The following is a 23,550-nucleotide window of genomic DNA, read 5'->3' as shown; positions in this document are numbered from 1 at the left end:
TTATGGTAATGCTAACCAGATCCAGAACCAATGCTATCCTTTTTTCCATTTGAATATGAAATCTGAATATAATTCTGAATCTGACTAGGTCAGATTTAATAAAGGCTACATTCGAACTAAATCTGTCCCCTTTACATATGTGTATGTGTATGTGTGTTTGTGTGAAGATTTGTAGAACAGGGTTGCAAACGAGTTGGATCTGGGTTGATCTGGTGCTGACTTCTATTTTCAATAAGTGGGGTCCAATTCCAGACATGGATGTTATTCCGAACAAATGATAGCATTTTGGATTCAGATGTGATCCAACCCCCTCTAACTGGATCTGCAGAAAAGGTTATGAACACTGGTTTTCTAAACCATATTAATGACTTCATTTAAAGAACTAAGATTAAAATCTAGAAAAAGAACCAATCCTCAAAAACAAATCTAAAATCATATTTTTGTATTGCATAGCATGTGTATGAATCCATGTCAGATCCATAACAAATATATTTAAGTTTGTTCATATTAGATTGGAAATGGATAAGCATTATAGTTGGGTTTAACTCGTTTTAGGCAGACCCAAGATCAAAGTTTGCATTCTATAACCCATTAATTTTGGATCAGATCCGATTTTGGAATAAGGATGCTATGTGATATTGGAACTGGATCTGAAATTAATGGGTTACATAATGCAAACTTTGCGATTTGGGTCTGCTCAAAACAAGTTAAACCCATTGATTTTCAAGAAAATCAAGTAGGATTAGACCCAATTTTGACCCAAATCAAACTATAATGTTTATCCATTTCCAATCTCAATACAAGTAGATCCAAATATGTTTGTCATGAATCTAACTCAAATTCATATATATACTATTTAATATGAATCATATCCAGTTTTGGATTTGGTTTTTTAAGATTGGTTCTTTTTCTAGACCTAGATCTAACTTAGATCTTGCAATAAAGTGCCGATCTGGCTTAAAAAAATGAGACTTTGTGCTACACATCTACTAAAAACAAATTAAACTTATTGATTTTTATGTAAAAATGGGTTGGGTTAGCCATATCCTAACTCAAATGAGTGCAATGCTTGTCTGTTTCCAATGTGGATCCAAGTAAACCTAAATGTATTTGTTTCAGGTCTGATCTAAATTTGGATATATGTTATCCAGAACCAACAATGGGTCAGATCTTTTTCAGGCTTTAATCCGTTCATAAGCTCACAACCTCAAAAGGTGCCTATAGAGGTAGTTCTCTTATTCTTGTGTTTCAAAGGGCAATCATGGGTGTTCTAATGGGGAAGGGCAAAATAGAAACTTTTAGTACCTTTACATGTATCCCACTGAACTTTGTTTTAACAGAGCTTAACCTAAAGTCCCAATTTGAATATTGTCAGGAAAACATGGGAATGTATCAGAAATTCAGGAAAAATGGTACCTGACAGAAAATATCAGGTAAAAGGTAGGCCCATAACAGGAAATTAACCTACTTTCTTACCCAACAAAGACACATAGGAGCCAGGGTGCAACCTTTTTAGGTAAGGCGGGCAGTGCCCACCCTGGCCCAAACCCCATTGTGAGGGATTTTTTGGGTCGGTGTGGGCACGTGCCCACTCTGAGCCCTACCTAGCTCCGCCACTGGTAGCAACATCATCTGCCGAAAGACATCATAGCATATTAGACAATTTTCATAAGACTGCGCTACTACAAGGTATCCTAGACAATTTATGGTAGCTGATTCAAAGTTGAGAAAAGAGATGCTTGGGGTTTCTTTCGCACATTTTTTCAGCATATGAACATTATCCCTGCTCATCATGTTACCATATGAAGCCCATGGATTCATTTCCCAGTACACCCAACACCTTTTTAGGAAATGAATCCAAAGAAAAACACAAAAAAGGATGGATGCCAACTTTGGGATGCAGAAACTTCCCCTGCAGAAAGTCACTTGTTTGTAACAGCATAATCTAGGCAAAGTACAGATTTTCATGTGCAAAGCATTCCACTGTCTATACCATTCATTCACCATATGTTCTGGTGATACATGAGGAGCATTCAGAAAAAACATCATATGACCTAATTTGCATTATTTGGAGATCTAGTAAGATAGTAAGTATCCATATAAGGGATGCAACAAGGAATACTAGAAAAACATACTGGCTTTGGCTGACATCTGACACCCCACCAACAACAAGCAAAAGGTTTAAAAAGAAAACAAAATTAAACTGAGGGAAACACTCCACATGTTTGTGGAATTAAACAGATCATAAACTCTAACATCAAAACATGTGATACAGAATGAAACAAAAGAGTCGTCCATCTAGAATATCACAAAGATCATACCACTAATGACTGGGACATATGAGATAGATCTTCCCTAACCACAGCCAAATCACCCACCAGTCGTTCCTGTCATGGAGATACAAGCAAAGACTCAAAATCCAAAAAATGAAAATAATCACATTGTCACAAAAGTGTGCATCTTACTCCAAAGGGAAAAACATGATCTAGGTAAAAGTACCTTGGCCTCACTTTCAGCATAGTATTGACCAAGAGCTGTCTGAAGATTCAAGAGTTCAACATTCTTTGAATCAATTGTGTTCATACAACTTGCCAGTTTCTGCTTAAGGTCCTTAATAATTTCATTAGACCTCTGAAGTTCACTACCATTGATCTTCTTTACCTCTTCATGACTTAAAATTGTCTGCTTCAGGGAACTTTCCAACTGCAATATTCTAATCCTTTGAAATTCACAATTTGCTTGGAGTTCTTCAATGAGTTTGCTATCAGCATCCATCTTCTCCGATTCTTCAAAATGCTAAATAATGCCACACCAGGAGAAACCAACTTCAAGTTCAGCACAAACTTTTCACAGAAAACATCTAAAGTTAGAGCTCATTCAACTTGCAAAAATGAAGAGTAGCAAACAAGTTAGACAAGGCACACACAGAGGAGCAGACAGGTCGATTCTTTTTAACCAATATTAGGAACAACCATAAGTACATATATACATACATATATGTGTGTGTGCTTGTATGTATCAAAAATGAATATTTAAATTGTAAATTGCATTGTTCTACAAGTGATACATCAAGAATGGTCAGTTCACAAGTGTCCAGTAGGACATTGAAGATTACATATGGCAGTAAAGAGAAAGTACCCTTATAAAATATGGCCTAATGTAGATCGGGCAATATATTGTCAAGCACAAACTTCCAATTGATGAAAGTGTGCAGGAATTGCTACCTTATCCAACAAATGTTTCTTCAAGCGAGCAACCTCTTGCAATGCTTTGTCCCTGTCCTGGCATGCATCCTTAAGCTTTTGTTCCAAATGAAATTTTGGTGTTGCTTCCTCTTCCTTCTCACTAGAATTTTTTGATAATTGGACCTGAAATATATGGAACTAAAACCAGTCATAAAATTTCAATCAAATAGCAAAAGAAACATGAAAAGGTATAATTATATAAAAATCCAAAATTCCTAATCATCATAATCAAGGCTTAAAAACCTGGCAGCTGACTTGTCAACTCGTCTAAACCAACCCAGGCTGCCCACCTGCTGTGTCAATCTAGAACATTGACCCCAAATTATCTCAGACTTAGCAAGACTTGCTAAGACTTGGTTAACTGAGGCCAGAGTTGCTAGCCACTGAAGACTTGGATAAGTTCTATTAAAAAGACAAAAACCATGTCTAGGATTTCCTGGGAGCCAATTATGACTTGTCTGAGACAAATGAGTCAAAAAGTCATAAAAGATTGAAGGAGTCATGTGTGGCATATTTGTACAAGTAAAAGTTTTGTCCTTGTCTTAAAACTCTCTACCATTAGATGAAGAGAGAAGCTCGAGGAACTCAACATTTAGGATTTCTCACTCTCACCTAAGTTCACCCTCACCATCCACCCTATGAAACCATTTCAGCAAAGAGATTCTCTTGCATCTGGTAGGTCTGTTAGAATTGTATTTGTCTTGGATATGGATCCAATATGGGATCCATATCCGTACGTATGCTCCCCCATACTTGGGCGGTGGCATACTTGTAAATCTTGTAATGTTTTCATGTATTTTGTTTAGAGGTGTAAGATCCTATATATACATAATTGAAGAGGGACACAGATATTACGTGCCCTACTTTTCTCTCTTCTTTTGGCGTCTTCCTCCTCTCTTCCTTTCCTCTCTTCTCTTTCATTACTTTGATTTTCAGATTGAAGATTGTTCTCCAAAGCTTGAAGGCGCTCTATCTTGAAGACTTATTCAGATTCTTACATGGTATCAGAGCAGAACGTCACCTGGTAATCCAAACCCCCAAATCTGTCTTCTTTACCCTAACCCTAAAATCGCAGAAATACCCTAACCCTAATATTTTTTTTTGTCCACGTCAAAATATACTGTCTGTGTCTATTTTGATTGTTATTCTCTTGTGTTCTGTGTTCATCTTGGTGATTTTCTTTTATGCATACTGGTTTTTCATACGTGACCTCTTGCTAGAATCTCTGCCCTCCTTCCTGCATGCTGTATGTTGCTATCTTTCTGCTGTTTTCCTGCGTGCTATCCCTCTTTCGATTGCTTTTCGAACAGCATATTCTCTGCTAGCATATCCGCCATCCTTTGCGGGTAATTTTCTGCTAGTTTCTTGTTGGGTTTCACAGCAGCACTGCTTTTCTCTGCTTCACGTCAAACGGTGCTTCTTTAATCTTACATTCCAGCATTATATCAGCACAACCATGTCTGCCCTCTCTTCGAGTTTCCTCTCCCAACTCATCTCCCAAAAGTTAACCCATTCCAACTATTTGACGTGGAAACGTCAAATAGTACCTTTCATTAAAAGCCATTGTCTATATGGTCACATTGATAGCTCTACTCCAGTCCCGCCTGAATCGATTTTGTGTGAAACAAAGGATGCTACTAGTTCGGTGACTGCTACAGATAATATCCCTAATCCGGCATATGCCGTATGGATGGCACATGATCAGGCTTTAGTTGCTTATATTACTTCTACTCTCTCTGAAGAAGTGCTTGCAGGTATAGATGATGATATCTCAGCTTTTCAATTATGGAATATGCTTGCAAATACATACTCTCAAGTTTCAGAAGCTAGATATCTCCAATTGAAGCGTCAATTTCAAAGCATCAATAGAGGCTCCAGATCTGTACTTGAGTATCTCTATGAGATTAAAAATGTCAGCGATCAACTTGCCATTATTGGTCATCCTATTTCAGACAAGGATAAAGTTCAGCAGGCCCTCAGTGGACTAGGGTCAGAATTTGATATATTTTGCACTGCTCTAGAGGTTCTTCCTACTTTACCCTCTTTTGAAGACTTAAAGGCAAAATTGATCCAGCATTATAAGGCTAGTAGAGTTCACAGGCATGATGCTTACCTTTCTACTTCACCTAGTGTTTTAGTTACTTCTACACATGGTATGTCAGGACAGCGTGCACATACTTGGGCTCACACATCCGGCCAAGGAAAGGGTATTCTTCCTACTCCTCAGGTCAGTACTCCTGTTAACATGCCAAAGCGTATCCCTACATGTTTCTATTGCAACAAGAGAGGACATGTTAAATCTGAATGTTGGCACAATCCTCAGAACAAAGCCAAGGGAGGTCGACGTGATCACAGGCCCAACCCCTCTACCACTTCTAGATCGTCTTCCTCCTCCTTCACGCCCGATGCACAACAACTCCTAATGGCAGCTATGTCTAACCTGAATCTCAAGCAAAATGATGATGGTGTCTGGTATGTGGATTCTGGTGCTGCCGCCCATGTAACAGATGATGCAGGTAAACTCTCTAGTGCTTCTCCATATTTAGCAAAAGGTTTTGTAGTTACAGGTGATGGCACTCATCACAAAATTACTCACATTGGAAATGCATATGTTTCTTTGCCGCATACTTCTCTTCCTTTACACAATGTTTTAGTTGTCCCTAATGTCAAGAAAAACATTATTTCAGTATCTAAACTCATTGATGACTCTTCCTCATCAGTTGAATTCACTCCTTCCTCTGTTTTTGTCAAGGATCCTCTCACCAAGACGATATTCGCTGAAGGAACTCGTGAAGGCAACATGTACGTCCTCAAAGAAGCTCCTCCAGTGTCCAAGTCCAGTCCACCTGTTTCCTTTCCTATTAGTCCGAATGAAGTTAATTTGACTCAAATTGATATGCCCTCTGTTTGGCATAATCGATTAGGTCATTATAGTCATTCTTTTATTTCTAGTCTTGTTATGGATGGATTGTTGCACAAATCCAGTTTGAGTCCTGTTAGTGAGTCAGGCATGTGCTCAAGTTGTCAACTTTGTAAGAGTCATGCCCTCCCTTTTAATTCCATCAATAAAAGAGCTTCTAAATTGTTTGAGACGATTTACTCTGATGTTTGGGGACCAGCTCCTGTCTCATCTTCTTCCGGCAGTAGATACTATGTCATTTTTGTTGATTCTTTTTCTCGCTATACATGGATACACTTCATAAAACACAAGTCTGAAGTGTTCCATCTGTTCACTCAATTTCATGCCCTCATTCAAAACAAATTTTCATCCAACATAGTGCATTTTCAATGTGATGGTGGTGGTGAATATTTATCATCTGAATTTACTGAATACTTGCTAAATCATGGCATCACTAGACAGATATCTTGTCCACACACACCACAGCAAAATGGCATTGCAGAACGCAAGCATCGGCACATTGTAGAGACTGCCTTAAGCATGCTCCATGACACTGATCTCCCTATGACTCTATGGACTGAGGCATTTCACACGGCTGTTTATGTTATAAATCGATTGCCTTTAGCTCTTCTCGCAGGGAAATCTCCTTTCTTCCTTTTGAATCATGAGCATCCTAAGTATGATGAGCTTCGGGTTTTTGGATGCATTTGTTATGTTCATGTTGATTCCAGCCTCCGGAACAAACTTCAAGCTCGGGCTGTTATGTGTCAGTTTGTGGGCTATGCAGATCATTATCGAGGCTATAGGTGCTATAATCCCCTAACAGGTCGTATACATATTTCAAGACATGTTTTTGATGAACTCAGGTTGCAGTTTCACACTTCTTCCAAGGCTCTTCATGATTCAGCGTCGAGACTGTATGATCCATGGTTATGTGCTGATATCTTAGGCGATGGGATTCAACCGACCACCTTCCCAGCCCCTTATGACAGTACTCACATTGAAGCAGATATGTCTGATGCCCACATGGATGATCCTCCTTTAGACAGGTTTTCTAGCTTGGTTTATTCTCGTCGCACTCCTGCCTCTACTACTGATTCTGCCATTGTTCCTTCCCATCCACGAAGGTCCACTCGAGTGAGGCATCCCGTGGATAGATGGGTAAGCTATGACACTTTCACTTTGGATTTTCAGCTTTTTATGACCAGTTTGCATAAACAGACTGAACCAAAGTGTTATTCTCAAGCCTCTAAAAATTCCCGTTGGATTGAAGCTATGAATGAAGAAATGGAAGCCTTGAATGAATGTCAAACATGGGAAGTTGTTCCACGGCCAAGGGATAAGAATGTTGTTGGGTCTAAATGAGTATAATCAAATATAAACCAGATGGCAGTATTGATAGGTTTAAAGCTCGACTTGTGGCTAGAGGTTTCACTCAACAACATGGCGAAGATTATGATGAGACTTTCAGCCCTGTTGTTAAGATGAGTACCATTCGAGTTATTCTTTCTCTTGCAGTTACTCTTTGATGGCCATTACATCAACTTGATGTCAAAAATGCATTTCTTCATGGTTTCCTCAAAGAGGACGTTTACATGGAACAGCCACCAGGATATGCTACTAATGATTCTAATTTATAGGTATGCAAGTTGCACAAGTCATTATATGGGTTAAAACAGGCTTCTCGTTCATGGTTTGAAAGGTTCTCCCTTCACATTCAAGAAGCTGGTTTTCAGAAGAGTGCCCTTGATCATTCTCTATTTATCTATCACAAAGGAGGGATCACCACTTGGTTATTGATATATGTGGATGACATAGTTCTCACGGGTAATACTTCCCCTCACATCGTTCAAGTCAAAGAGGTGTTAGAACAACACTTCAAAATGAAGGATCTCGGGGACCTCAGATACTTCTTGGGTGTTGAATTAGACAGGACTGATGACTCTCTCACTCTTTCCCAACACAAGTATGCCCTTGATATTCTCACCTCCTCTGGTATGACTGATTGTAAGCCCATTAACACGCCCAGCATTTTGCATGCAAAGTTGAACGTTTCAGATGGCAGTCCTGCATATCCTGATCCGACCTTTTATCGCAGTATTGTTGGGAAACTTCAATATCTGACATTCACTCGGCCCGACATTGTATATGCTGTCAATCAAGTTTCCCAATTTATGCATGCTCCCACAGACACTCATATGGAAGCTGTCAAGCGTATCTTACGTTATCTTAAGGGGACTATTGGCGATGGACTTACTTATAAACGCATGTCTCCTACTGTGGATGGTCATATTATCTCTACTTACACTGATGTTGATTGGGGAGCCGACCTTGATGAACGCCGATCTGTTTCTGGCTATTGTGTCTTTCTCAATTCTAACCTTGTCTGTTGGAGTAGTCGCAGACAACGCGCCATTGCAAAATCCAGCACAGAAGCTGAATATAGGGCCATGGCTGCTGGCACTACTGATGCTACTTGGCTTCGTCACCTCCTTGGGGAATTATCTCTTCCTATTGCTCAGTCTTCCGTGTTGGTTGACAATCAAAGTGCCATTAAAATTTCATTCAATCCCATACTTCACAGTCGTACCAAGCATATTGAGATTGATCAACATTTCATTCGTCAGAAAATAGAAGATGAGGAAATCTCCCCTGCATATATACATACTTCTGAGCAAGTTGCTGATCTTTTCACCAAAGGACTCACTGGATCACAGTTTTGGCATTTGAAGAACAAGTTGGGCATGATGAAAACTCATGCACAACTTGAGGGGGGATGTTAGAATTGTATTTGTCTTGGATATGGATCCAATATGGGATCCATATCCGTACGTATGCTCCCCCATACTTGGGCGGTGGCATACTTGTAAATCTTGTAATGTTTTCATGTATTTTGTTTAGAGGTGTAAGATCCTATATATACATAATTGAAGAGGGACACAGATATTACGTGCCCTACTTTTCTCTCTCCTTTTGGCGTCTTCCTCCTCTCCTCCTTTCCTCTCTTCTCTTTCATTACTTTGATTTTCAGATTGAAGATTGTTCTCCAAAGCTTGAAGGCGCTCTATCTTGAAGACTTATTCAGATTCTTACATTTTCAGATTGAAGATTGTTCTCCAAAGCTTGAAGGCGCTCTATCTTGAAGACTTATTCAGATTCTTACAAGGTCATCATCAACAAAGTATTCCAATGAAACAAAAAATTCCTAAGGAGGTTAGTGAGCCTCTTTTGGTTTAAATTTTACAGAAAAAAACACATTATTTTTCTGATTTCTATATTCCCGTTAGCTTTTCTCCAAATTTTATATTTTGGGCAAGGACACTGAGGTCAGGTGGGGTCTCATATCTATATTCTCTGGCATCACTTCTGATGTTTTAACTTTTGCAAAAAATTATACCATGTCAAAATGAAAAAAGAGGAGCCCTTGTATTCATAAGCAAAAAAAGGGAAGAAAAACAGCTACCAAATCTGATTCATCGCTTAATTTATGCAAAGCACCAAAAACTAGCAACAATTCTAGAAGCACATATGCTAAGACATCAGAATAATGTTAACAGAAAAATTAGATGACTTATGACTACATAAAGGTGGCAGTGTTTTCATTTGAAGTCTGCAAGTGCATGCATATATTTTACATAAAAGGTGGCAACATTTCAAAGAATACACTGCAGCAATTTCATTTGAAATTTCCAAAATGCATGCATATATTTAATTATATAAGAGATGGCACCATTTCAAAGAATGTGCTATTTTAAAGGCACATTATTACAGATACACCCCAATATAACAATATTTTGCAATATTGGGTAAATTGCAATATCACCCTATCTTTCCATTTTTTGCATATTTGCCAGCTTTTTGATATGTTATAATGGGTGGAAAAGGTAATATTTGGCCGTGTTTAAATGTTCAAGGAGAACCTAAATATTTGAAATGTAAAATACAATAAAAAAGCCACAAAAATAGGAAATTACCCTTCCCCTTTTCTCCCCTCTGTCTTTGAAAATAGAAAATTAGATGAGCCCTTTCCCTCCTTAAAAATAGGAAACTATCCCTTCCCCCCACTTTCTTTCCAAACAGATATAATAGAATCATATTAGAATAAATAAAATTGCAATATCTTAATGTCATGAATAATAAAATCAAATGTTTTAAACATTCATATATCCTGGCCTAATGATGTTAACATCCCAAACATACCCTAGTAGTACATAGAGAGTGACAATATTCCACACAGCATTAAACAAAAAGATCCAATAGGAACTACCACATTGGAAATATAGAACAATGATAAAACCAGTAATCATGATCATGAATATATAAGCATGGATATACCACATATAAATGACAAATCAAGGTCTTAAAAAGGCAAATTAGTCTTACACTGAAAACTAATACTCAAGGTGCCAAGCCTATTAAAAATAGTGTCATAAAACCATGCCGTGATTCACTGTACGTAAGTGCACTAACCTTTAGGTCAGTGTTCTCTTTCTCCAGAGCAGCAATTGACTTTGACATGCTTTCAGAAGCCTGTGCTGATTCTTCCCTCTCTCTTCTGCTCAACTCTGCTTGCAAGCGTTCTATTTCCAATATTTTCTTACTCAAGTTATCATGAAGTTCTTTCATCTCTGCAGAAGCCTATTAGACAAACATCCAGTTAGGTCATCATACAGGATGAAAGCCCAAAAATGCAACAAGAATCACTAATAAAAGTACCAAATGTAAAACAGTAGGAAAGTACTTTTAATATGACTGGAAAAATTGTGCATATACCAATACAGGGAGACGTCGCATACCCCCCCCCCCCTCCTAAATATTTGTACAGACCACTAATTATTCATAGTCATCTATGAGTATACATTTGTTGATATGGAAATTTCCATCATTTTCCAAACTTCATGGTAACAATTGCTGTATTATTTAGGGATACATCATGATGTATATTCAATAATTTTATTCTCCATTCATCACTAAAAGCACTGTTCACGGTATCAAATTCCAAGAGAGCATTTACTCTTTCTCACAGTTTAAGTGGATCACCTTTATGTAAAAGTATCTCCAACAAGATACCAAGAACAATATTATAATATTCTTTGAAACAAAAGTGAGCACACACGCACAACAAGAACACTTGTGCACAAAGAGCACAACACAAACTCACAAATGCACAAATGTGAACCCAAAAGTCATAAGTTTCACTATAAGAGCTTGGGCTATAATCCCACAAGCATAAAAATACAAGGGAGGAAGCCCTTATTTATAGGGCAAGAGAGAGCCTTGAGAGGGGCTCCACACATAGTCGTTGGAGCCCCTCCAACGGTCACAAATGTGACCGTTGGAGGGGGTCCAACTACTAGTGTGTTGGCCCCCCAAGGTAAAGTACATGAAAAGAAAAAAAGAAAAAAGATTTAAGAAAAAGAAAAAGAAAATTGAAATATATATTATATATATATATAATAAGTAGATACATATCTATGTCACACGAACTCGGCTAGAGAGGCGCCGCACCCGAGTCGACACGCCCCGACACGGGTGCGGCTTCGAACACGGCTCGGACTCTATCAATGTCGAGTCGGACTCGGTCAACAAGTTGAGGCCGAGTCCATCCTTGTTTTGGGCTCGGTCAACATTGACAGTCCAAAAATGTCCATTTTTAGGGCAAAAAACAAAAAAAATGATCCTTCTATATATATTTTAAAAATATATATATAGCATGAGTATCAAACATAAGCCCCAAAAGAAAAAAAATTTGGGGGGCGCTGCTCCCAATGGACCCCCGCCCGCTGACCGCGCAGCGGGACCCGCACCGGGGGGAGCCCCCGGACCCCCCCTTTTTGCAAGGGCAAAAGTATAATTTGCAAAGTTTGTAAAAACACTCATGCTGGTGCCAAACTTTAGAGGACAATATCCGCATATATGCACACACTGGATATATTACTATGTCACACGGACTCGGCTAAGGAGGTGCCACACCCGAGTCGACACGCCCCGACACGGGTGCGGACTCGGGTGCGGCTTCGGACTCGGCCCGGACTCGGTCAACGCCGAGTCGGACTCGGTCAACGAGTCCAGGCCGAGTCCGTCCACATTTTGGACTCGGTCAACTTTGACCGAGACCAAAAATGTCCCTAAAAAACTAATTTTTTATATTTTTTTATTTAAAAATATATATAAAAAAAGGCACAGTGCAGACTGTGACTGTGTTGCGTGACTGTGACTGTGCACAGTCTGTGCAGTGTGCACAGTCTGTGCAGTGTGCACAGTCACAGACTGTGCACAGTCTGTGCCTGTGCACAGTGCACAGTGTTGTGCCTGTGCCTGTGCACAGTCTGTGCCTGTGCACAGTCTGTGCCTGTGCCTGTGCCTGTGCACAGTCTGTGTCTGTGCACAGTCTGTGCCTGTGCACAGTCTGTGCCTGTGCCTGTGCACAGTCTGTGCCTGTGCACAGTGTTGTGCCTGTGACTGTGCACAGTCACAGTCTGTGACTGTGCACAGACACACAGACTGTGCTGTCAGCTGTGGCATTTTAAAAATAAAATAAAATTATATATATATATATATATTTTTTTTTTTTTTTTTTGCCGAGTCCCCGTGTCCAAAAATTTTAAAATTGTGCCGCACCCGTGCCGCACCCGTGTCGCACCCGCACCCATGTGACATAGATATATTATTATAATATATATATATATATATATATATATATATTTTAAAAAATATCTATATATATAGCCAAGTCCCCGTGTCCAAAATTTTTAAAATTGCGCCGCACCCGTGTCGCACCCGCACCCATGTGACATAAATACATATACATATATATTAATATATGTATATGTATTACCTTATATATAAAAAATATATAAAATAGATTACATGGTTGAATACATAATTTAACACCCCCCCCCCTCAAACTTAAGGCAGGATGACCGAGAGTTTGCTAAGGAGAAAATTGAAGCGTGGAGCACACAAAGCTTTAGTGAAGAAATCTGTCAACTGATATTCTGACGTGACATATGGAAGGTCAATGATTCCTTTGAGATACACCTCATGAACATAGTGGCAGTTCATCTCGATGTGTTTAGTCCGCTCATGAAAAGTGTGATTTTTCGCAATAGAAATTGCACTTTTGTTGTCACAACTCAGCTTGGTGGGCCTTTCTATTGTGATCTCCATGTCTTCTAGCAATTGAAGAATCCATACAATTTCCAATGTAGTAGTTGTCATGGCACGATATTCAACTTTAATTAAAGATAGAGAAACTTTTTGTTGTTTCTTACATCTCCACGAAATCAGTGAGTCTCCTAAGAACACACAAAAACCAACGGTGGAGTGACGGTTATTTGGGTCACTTCCCCAACCAAAGTCAGTATAAACAATTAACTTTAAATCTGAAGAAGAGGAAAGAAAAACTCCCTTATTTAGAGTACCCTTTATGTATCTTACGACTCGCAAGATGACACTCATGTGGACTGAAGTTGGTGTGTGCTGAAACTAACTTGCAGTATGGATTGCATGAGAGATATCTGGTATGGTAATACTCAGATACATCAATGATCCAACAAGTTGTCTGTAGGGAGTAGGATCCAAAAGAGGAACACCATCATCAATCTTCATTTTAGCTCCTACTATAGCAGAAGTTTAACAAACCTTTTCATCTGTAATACCTGACCTGTCAATGATCTCAGAAGCAAGCTTAGTTTGAGATAAGAAATACCATCTATGAGAGTATGCTACTTAAATTCCCCAAAACATTTCAAATTTATCTTTTAAAATTGATTTTATACTCTTAACCCCATTAGAATCACTTTCGGTGATGAGCATATCATCCACATACAACAGCAAAATCACAATCCCTGCATTGAATTTTCTAACAAACAAAACAGTGTCAGTAAAACAAGAAGAAAATCTATTTTCCAACATTACTGAGTTAAACCTGTCATATCAAGCCTTAGGGGCTTGCTTTAGGCCATAGAGTGTTTTCCTAAGAGGAAGAACTTTCCCTTTGGGAGTCTCCATTCTAGGTGGGGAATCCATATAAACTTCTTCATTCAAATCACCATTCAGGAAGGCATTCTTAACATCCATTTGATAGATGTTTCAATTGTTAATGGATGCAACAGTGATGAGACAACGAGCAGTGGCCATATGAGCTACTGGAGCAAAGGTCTCATCATAATCAATTTCATATTCTTGACTATACCCCTTTGCAACCAGTTGGGCCTTATATCTTTCGAGGGATCCGTCACTCTTAATCTTAACCTTAAATACCCATCTACATCCTATTGTTTTCTTACCTCTAGGAAGGTCTTGAAATTCCCATGTCTTGTCTTTTTTCAGAGCTCCGAGTTCATTATCCATGGCAGCTATCCATTCAGGATATTTTCATGCTTCTCGAAGTTTCTAAGTTCTATATATGAATGAATGGCGCTTAGACATGCTCTATGTTTAGGTGAAAATGATTCATATGAGATGAACCTAGAAGGAGTTTTTCTATGTCTTTCGGTCCTACGAAGGTTCTCCTTACCTTGAGAAGCAATCTTACTATCATCATCATATCTTTCAAGGGCACTTCTGAAGGTATTTCTATCTCTATGGGTATAGGTGATGGGGTCCCTAGGAGGTTCTTCATCAATACGTTGAGGAAATGGGGAAGACACAGGGCTGGTTTCCTTGGTTTCATTATCACTGGAGTCATTCTGATTTGTCTCATCATCACTAGTATCATCACTTTCAGTTAACAGATCAAATAAAAATGAATAATCTATGTTTTCGTCATTAGAATCAAGGTTTTCGAAACCACTAAGATTTTCCAAAAAACTTACATTTCTGGAAACATACAGTTTGTCATTTTTAACATCATAACATTGAAAACCCTTTTGGGTTTCGGAATAACCAAGAAAGGCGCAAGGAATGGCGTTTGAGGAAAGTTTGTCGTTTTTATCAGTAAGAACAAAACATTTACATCCAAAAACCCTCAACCTACTATAATCAGGTTCTTTCTCATACAATTTTTCAAATGGGAAAATCTTGTTCAAATTTTTTGATGGAAGTCTATTTATGAGATAGACCGATGCAAGAGCTGCCTCAGGCCAGAGTTTCTTTGGAATATTTTGCAAAATGAGCAAGGTTCTAGTTGTCTCAATGATATGTCTATGCTTTCGTTCAGCTAACCCATTTTGTTGAGGGGTTTTAGGACAAGATTTTTTATGGAGGATACTATAAGTTTCAAGGTAACTCTTGAACTCGTTTGAAAGGTATTCACCACCAGAATCAAATCTAAGAATTTTTAAAATTCCATTGAATTGATTAAAAACCATCATATGAAAAGTTTTAAAAGTTGAAAATACTTCATGTTTATGTTTAAGAAAATATATCCAACAAAATCTAGTGTAATCGTCCACAAAAATCACATAGTACAAGAATCATCCTTTAGATATTACAGGAGTCGGACCCCATACATTGGAATGAACAATTTCAAAGGGTTTTGTCGTAAACATGGATCTTTGTGAAAAAGGTATACTTTTCATTTTCCCAAGAATACATTCATTATATACAAAATCATCTTTACAAAGATGTTTAATAAAAGGCAAATAAGAGATTTTAACAATGTTGGGATGTCCCAGTCTCTTATGCCATACATGAATATCTTTGTTTTGAGCAACATTACCAAAATTGATTCTTGGAAATTTGAAGAAAATCAACATAGTAGAGGTCTCCTCTCCTACAGCCTTCCCCAATCAATCTCCCGGACCGGCGATCCTGTATCCAACATTTGTTAGAAGAGAATTTTATATCGCAACCATGGTCCGAGAGTTGAGAGACCGAAAATAAATTTAAACTTAGTTTTGGTATAAGATGAATTTTTGGAATAAAGAAATCTTGTTTTTCAAAATTACATATTCCTTTAATTTCAAGAGGTGTTTCATCCATCGTTGAGACAAAAGATGAAAGAGAATTTTTAGAAAACTCGGAAAGAAAACAAGCACTCAATGTCATGTGAAAAAATGCATCGGAATCTAGAAGCCAAGATGTCTTACCAGGAGGTGAGGAAGTAGTCATAGCGGCTCCGGAAATCCCTCCTTTGAAAAGAGGTTGTAAGGCTTCTACAATTTGTTGAAGAGAAAGGGACACATTTGACGATGACGGTCGTTCCTCCGGTTGAGATGTCATAGTCGTTGCAAGCAATTTCTTCCATTTTGGGCAAATAGGTTTAATATGCCCTGGCTCTTTACAAAAACGGCATGTAAGCTTGCTATAGTCGCTCTTTGCTCCTTGACCACTTGAGTTATGATTCTTGAAGTGAGGGAGCTTGTAGGTCTTTAAATTATTCCCCGGTCTTGATACGGCATTAGCACCTTTATTTTCTTCAATGTGAGGAGTAGCAAGAACACTTGGATGGTTCTTGCTCATTCCCATGTGAGTCTCTTCCCCACTAAGTTTAGTAATTACATATTCAAGAGAAGGAGAAGTGAAGGCGGATAAAAGGGAAGACCGGATTTGTTCAAATTCGGGCCTAAGCCCATTTAAAAAATTGAAGAACCTATCTTCTTCTAATTGTTTATGGTGAAGCTCTATTGCTTCTCCACTCCATTTTGGTTCGAGCATTGCAAGCTCGTCCCAAATAGAAGAGAGCTCGGCAAAATACTCTCTTATAGACATTTCCCCTTGTTGAAGCGTTAGCGCCCTCTTTTGAAGATAATATTTATGGGATAGATCCCTAGACATGTACATCTTCTCAAGATATTGCAAGCTTGAGAGGCCTTCTTGAACTTGATGATATTTGCATTGATTCTTGTTTCTACGGAGGAAAAAATCCAAGAGAGGATTTTAAAATTCCTCATTTCCCATTCCTCATGCTTTTTTGAGTACTCTTCAAGAGCTTTGGTTATTTGTTCTCCATCGAGAATTTTGATTTCACCTCATTAACAATGGTATTTTTCGGTTCCGGTTCGGGGATTGTGTCTTGCACATAACCCCATAGACCCTTTCCCTTTATATGAGCCTCCATGTTCCCGGCCCAAACATGATAGTTGGATCCATTTAGCTTAAAGCCGAGAGCAAAATGAGACTTTTTTTCACCCATTAAGAAGTAAAGAAGGAGGGAGAAATACGCACCAACACAAGATTTTAAACTCTTACTTGCACAAGATTCTTCCAAAATATTTGAGAAGCAAGCTCCACCACTTCAATCTTCAAATGTCTGAAGGCACGGTTTTCGAGGTACTCGAAAAACAAATAAATTCATGATCCTTTATCACCAACGTGGCTCTGATACCATGTAAAAGTATCTCCAACAAGATACCAAGAACAATATTATAATATTCTTTGAAACAAAAGTGAGCACACACGCACAACAAGAACACTTGTGCACAAAGAGCACAACACAAACTCACAAATGCACAAATGTGAACCCAAAAGTCATAAGTTCCACTATAAGAACTTGGGCTATAATCCCACAAGCATAAAAATACAAGGGAGGAAGCCCTTATTTATAGGGCAAGAGAGAGCCTTGGGAGGGGCTCCACACATAGTCGTTGGAGCCCCTCCAACGGTCACAAGGGGGTCCAACGACTAGTGTGTTGCCCCCCCCCAAGGTAAAGTACATGAAAAGAAAAAAAAGAAAAAAGATAAAAGGAAATTGTAAAAATAAATTACGATCATATTCAAGAAATTGAAGATGCATAAAAAGACTAAAGTACCCCTACGACTACTATTAGGAAATATATATATTTTATATATATAATAAGTAGATACATATACATATATATTAATATATGTATATGTATTACCTTATATATATAATATATAAAATACATTACATGGTTGAATACATAATTTAACACTTTATGGATACAATCCCTATGTTTCCCCTCACTATTCTCTGTTTCACATACTTTAGTGATGCCACAGAGCAATTAGAATTTGAAAATCTTTTGAAGAAAAAAAATTAATCGGAAACACCAAAGGAAATTCACTTATTACCTTCTATAGAACTACTGAATCAGCCTTCTGAGTCCTAGAATAGGGGTAGGGGGGGGGGGGGGGGAGAGGAAGAAAACTCATCCTTAGCAGAAGCAGTTTTCAGTTTACCATTCAATTTGACCCATCAAACAGTCCAGTTGATGATAAAAGAAGATCTTCACATCTTCATGTTCAGAGCCAATTGTTTTTTACTAATATAGATGAACTTTAGCATATCAAATATATGTGTACACTATACACGTAAGAATATACATAAAAGTATACATGTTCGTATGAGAAGAAATTTTTGAACACTTTCACTTTGACTTGTTATTTTACGTGAATGACTTAGGGTCTTTAAGTTTAATAAAAATGAATAGTTTTTGCGTTCTAAAGAGATTACTAAAAATTTATTCATCCTTCAATTATATTAAAATTGGTCAACTATGGTTTCCTTCTTATAAGAATCTGTAATTCATAAATTGTGCAAATGTGTTGCTTGTTAGTATTAATATGATTCTCATGTTGAAAATGCAGTGTTCACTGAGGCATGCTTCTGTGACAAGATAAGCGAGCTTTAGAAGCACTTAGCTTGCAGCTTCCAAAGCGGCTTTCCAAAAAAGAGGCTCTCATGGATATGTAGAAGCTTCTGATAACCATGGTCTTCACCCTATTGTGTTACTAATGGTTCTCCTATCCATGGCCATTACCTTTCCATATCGAATCCTGTCCTTGTTGCTTATCAAACCCTACTATAATTATATTCTCAACTTGGCATTCCTTGTTTATGTTATTGTCTGCATGTTGACTATTTTCTTGTTGTTCTTAAATACGGTTAATTACAAGAAAGATTATTACCCCCATCTACACCACACCCTTTTTTCTCTTTTTAGTTGTACATTATTCTACAAACAACTATGAAATATGGATAAAGGCAACGGTATGTGGTTTGAGATCCATGAAACACCAACTGAACAAAGATGCACCTTCAAAAAATCAAGAGTATTAATCCTGGAGAGAGATTCAAGATAGATGGTCAGAAAAGTTCACGTTATTAAGTTTTATACTTGGCATAAAAACTGGAGGCATAAAATATCCAACACATATGGTGTCTACAAAAGAAAATTTACACTGACATTCAACCTTAGTATTACTAGGATGTACAAAATGCAGAAGACCATGCCTGCTTTCACAGACAGCTGCACAGCATAAGTTTTGATATGTTTACTTCCTCTAAAAAAATGATAAGTTTTATACCTTGACGGGATACCCAATAAAAAATTAAGAATTTGTGCCATTATTAGCATGTTTGCCGCCTAAATGAATCAAAATGAAATCAGGGCAACCTCCTGTTAAGTGTTAATAGAAGCCACATCTAGTATAACTGAGGTTGAGAAAAATAACATTTAATGTTAATAAGCACAAAAGTTTCCATCATTGAATATAGAATTCATCTATATGCAAATGCAGAACCAAAACGGAGTCAACCAAAAGGAATAATTGAGAATTGAAACCTGAGGATCTGAATGAGGTCAGGGAAACATTTTGGTCAAGAGCCACAGGCAGGTCACTTGTGAAGTGTTGGTCAATGGACAAACAAATAACAAAGAAAAAAGACCTTTCTCTTTGAGACCAATGACGGAAAACTTTTCAAAATACTAGCCATTAAAGCTTTAAGGAGCAGGACTAACAGTTTAAACGTTTTTTGCATAGCCTGAAATTAAGCACATAATCGAATATGACCTATCTTTCATTGCATAGTATGAAATTAAGCACACAGTTGAATATGACCTATCTTTCATTTCGCCAACATAATGAAATTTAAAAAAAAAAGTAGTAATAAATCTATATAAGCAAAAATATACGCAAACATTCACTTAAAGAATTTACAAAATGAAACTTCTAAAGTTTCACTGTCAAGAGCACCGAACTGCAAAAAAATAATGAATGATACATTCAAACAATATCAGCTAGAACTTACCCTGTCCCTTTCAACCTTCACAGCATGAAGTTCCTTTTGAAAAGATTCATTTGACTTCTGTTCTCCTAGAGAAAGCATGATGTTAAGCTCAACAAATGGAAGAAACTGAAAACATGATCTGTATACCACCACCAGCAGCATGTGTACCTTGCAACTGCAGCTTTGTGTTTGACAAATCTATTCTCTCTTTATCTAGCTGCTCTCTCAGTTGCTTCATTTCTGTCAATGAGGTTTCATGATCAGAACGAAAGGCTTTCATAGCTCTATTGCTCTCTTCTAACAAGCCTGCAAGTTCCTGAAGGCATTCAAGAGAGCAAGTCAGAGAGAATTTGAACCCGACATAATAAAAAATGATTAAAATCTCAATTATGGTCTCCATGCTAAATCATATACCTAAGAATGTCAACTGTAAACCAAGGAAAACAGAGATTATAGATCAACAACCATCTTCGACAAAGGAACAAAGTATAAGAAAATTCAATGTCAACTAACCATGGATTTCATCATTCCTAGGCATCAGGTAGACTAGTCACTAATCAATAACAACAAATAAGCTACAAGATAAAATATAACCTCGTCATGCCCTTGTGCACTGGCATGATTTGATCGAATCTGATCATGATTTGTAGCTTGCAGACTGCCATTACCAGGCCCACCATGGGTGGAGATACTACCCCCACAAGCATGGTTCCCAGAAGAGCGGGAATTTGTTTGGGGTACATGCCTTAGTTGTTGCCTTGTGGGTGACTGATTGCCATCTTCCTGCACAGAATAGTAACCGACATCAATCAAGGCATAGTTACTGAATCAATCAATCAAGTAAACAGTTGCTAACTTGCAACTTTTTCATTTCTTTTGAAGGCCTAAAATTGCACTACAAGTTATATTTTAACTGTTGACTTCCTTTTCATTTGCCTTTCAATTGAGCTTAGCATACATGTTCTACTGATTCTTAGAATGATGTGTATCTTCCAGACCATTTATCTCCCAGACCCCTCTAGAAAAAGTACATGCATGTTTTTTATTTAATCTAAACCCATAGATGTGATCTCTATGTTTTATTTAGTAGAAAACATGTATTAGTTTAAGCATTTTTTATGTTTGATGTATTTTTAGCTCAATGAAAAAATCAACGGTATATATTACACCAAAAAATTGATTAATTAAAAATCAAGAATTCTTGTTAAATTGATTCCATCCAAACCATGACTTTCAGTAAATAAGCAATGTTAAACACATCTATAGGTTTGGATTAAGCAAAAAACTTGCATAAATATGTTTTTTAAAGATGTCTGGGAGATAAATGGTCGCTTCTTGTGTGTTTCAGTTCAAATAGGGGATCTTTTTCCCTTTGTCCTTTGTTCTAGAGTAATTTCTTCCCTATCATTGAGTTCGTCTGTAAAGGAATTTTGAAACTGGCAGAGAATGTACGCCAATGTTGAAATCAGTGTCATAACTTATAACCATTTAGTCCCAATAGAATTTGGCTTTCAGGATGATATACCTTACGTCCATGCATGTACATACTATCCACTTCTGACACATAACAGAACATGGTTTTGTTATTTGTAGATCATATAATGCTTATTAGTCCTAGTGAAGAGGTGAACAAGAAATTGGAACCATGGATGAAAACATTGGAGCAAAAAGGATTAAGAATCACCCTGAAGTTGTCCTGATAAAGCGTACAATCTCTCTCTCTCTCTCTCTCTCTCTCTCTCTCTCTCTCTCTCTCTCTCTCTCTCTCTCTCTCTCTCTCTCTGATGTACCAAGCGTTTTTTGAGCTTTGATAGATTGCTATGGTTTAAACTTTAAACTCGCTGTGTGTATTGGCTAAATAAATAAATGAACAAACAGTATTGCAGATCACCTTATAAACTGATACAGATTATTGGCTTATATATACAATGATAGTGTTCACATTGTATGCAGTGGTGCTGCATGATGCAGCGCCACTGACAGCCACCCATCTTGCATTTCTCGAGATGGGTGTGGTCACCATCTCGAGAAATGTTGAGATGGGTGGCTGTCAGAGGCAAATAATGCACAAAAATGAGTTAGAGTAAAAACAAATAATATATATGAGTGCAATTTCGATTTGATTTTATAAAATGCATGCACACACACACAACCATAAATGACTTCTTATCGGCAGGCTGGCAGCTGAGCTATAGTGTAGGAACTATGAGACTGAATCCAAGACCCAGTGTGAACTGAACGTGAGGATCTAGTGTGATTGGATTTGTGTAGGAGCTTTTTTGAAATATAATCTTTGATGTTCTAAAATTTTTCAAAAAGTATTTTTGCCAATGCTTCAAAAAATGTAGCTTTGTTTTTATGTTAAAAGTTTTTATTGGAAAAACACTTTTTTTTCTCTGTCTTCATTATGAAGAACCTGCCTAGGATGCCATCCCTCCGTCCCTAGATAAGTAAATCCTGAGTGTTTCCCTGGCCTGCAAATGAGATCAATCAAGCAAGCCACCACCATGAATGGGGTTCCACTATCTTCCCAAGAGCTTCCCTTACCACTGGACAACCTGAGGCAAGCTCTTACTAACATTGGTTGCAACAGATGTTATCTTAGGGGGCATTTGATTGCATGGACAGAACTGTGTACAACAATCCTGTAACGACATTATTGGCCAGGCACAGAGGTGTCCTAGACAGGTTCAGTTTTTGTCTCAGGTGTCCACTCTCGTTTTATTTTTTATTACTTTTTTCTTTTTTCTTTTTTAAGAAATAATAAAAAATTCATTAAGATTTAGAAAAAGAACAGACAAGCGTAAGGTGATGAGGTATCACCTCAGCCTAAATCACCAAACAGGCAAACAGCAAATTCCTGAATAGGAAGCCAAAAACAAAAATGATAAAGATAGTAGATATCCCAGTGCTACAAATTTATAAGCAGATCCTCCTACTCCCTAACCAATTTAAGTCCAACCCTAGCCATTTCTGTGCCACTCTCTCTTAATTTCCATTTGATTTTCAGTTGAAGCTCGTTGTCCACACTCTTAGAATTACGGAAGATAAGTGCATTTCTCTCAAGCCATAACATTCAACAAGTGGTCAGGATTCATACTCACCAAATGAACTTCCATTTTTTCCCTCCATGTAAAGGTTCTGCAATAAGCAGTCCTCTAGGAAAAACATTATCCTCCCATGAAATACCAAGAACTCCCCATGCTTTTTGTATAATACTCTCATATATTCACAATCCCAAAACAGGTGAGATAGTGATTCTTTTGCATTGTAGAAAAGTGATGCTAGCTAAATGGAGTCCCATTTCTTCATATTCACCTCAGTGGACACCCTGTCCAACACTATTAACCACCCTAACATCGACCCTCTCAAGAGTAGGCACCCTCTCCATGGTGATTTCTTTGGTAGTACAGGCACAGTCTGTCCACAAAGGGCTCTATACATAGATGTGCTGAAATCACCATCCTTTGAGAATGCCCAGCAGATGG

At 37.8% G+C, this 23,550-nt stretch overlaps 1 protein-coding gene across 4 annotated transcripts in view; it reads right to left on the bottom strand.

Annotated features, from left to right (window-relative positions):
• Window positions 1-23,550, bottom strand: part of LOC149836650 (golgin candidate 3-like) — a 60,175-nt gene that overhangs the window by 12,188 nt on the left and 24,437 nt on the right. For all 4 annotated transcript variants that reach the window (XM_090005499.1, XM_090005498.1, XM_090005500.1 and 1 more), the window contains exons 4-10: window positions 20,657-20,845; window positions 20,231-20,378; window positions 20,084-20,148; window positions 10,615-10,782; window positions 3,225-3,368; window positions 2,500-2,796; window positions 2,322-2,387 (exon numbers count right to left, since the gene is read on the bottom strand). In XM_090005499.1, coding sequence (XP_089861625.1) covers window positions 2,322-2,387; window positions 2,500-2,796; window positions 3,225-3,368; window positions 10,615-10,782; window positions 20,084-20,148; window positions 20,231-20,378; window positions 20,657-20,845 — 1,077 coding nt within the window. The remainder of the gene's footprint in view (window positions 1-2,321; window positions 2,388-2,499; window positions 2,797-3,224; window positions 3,369-10,614; window positions 10,783-20,083; window positions 20,149-20,230; window positions 20,379-20,656; window positions 20,846-23,550) is intronic.

This window comes from Nuphar pumila, chromosome 5 (genome assembly GCF_984573655.1).
Source record: "Nuphar pumila chromosome 5, dmNupPumi1.hap1.1, whole genome shotgun sequence".
NCBI classification, from domain to species: Eukaryota; Viridiplantae; Streptophyta; class Magnoliopsida; order Nymphaeales; family Nymphaeaceae; genus Nuphar; species Nuphar pumila.
Note: the sequence above shows the minus strand (reverse complement) of the source record. Positions and strands in the feature narration are given on the sequence as shown.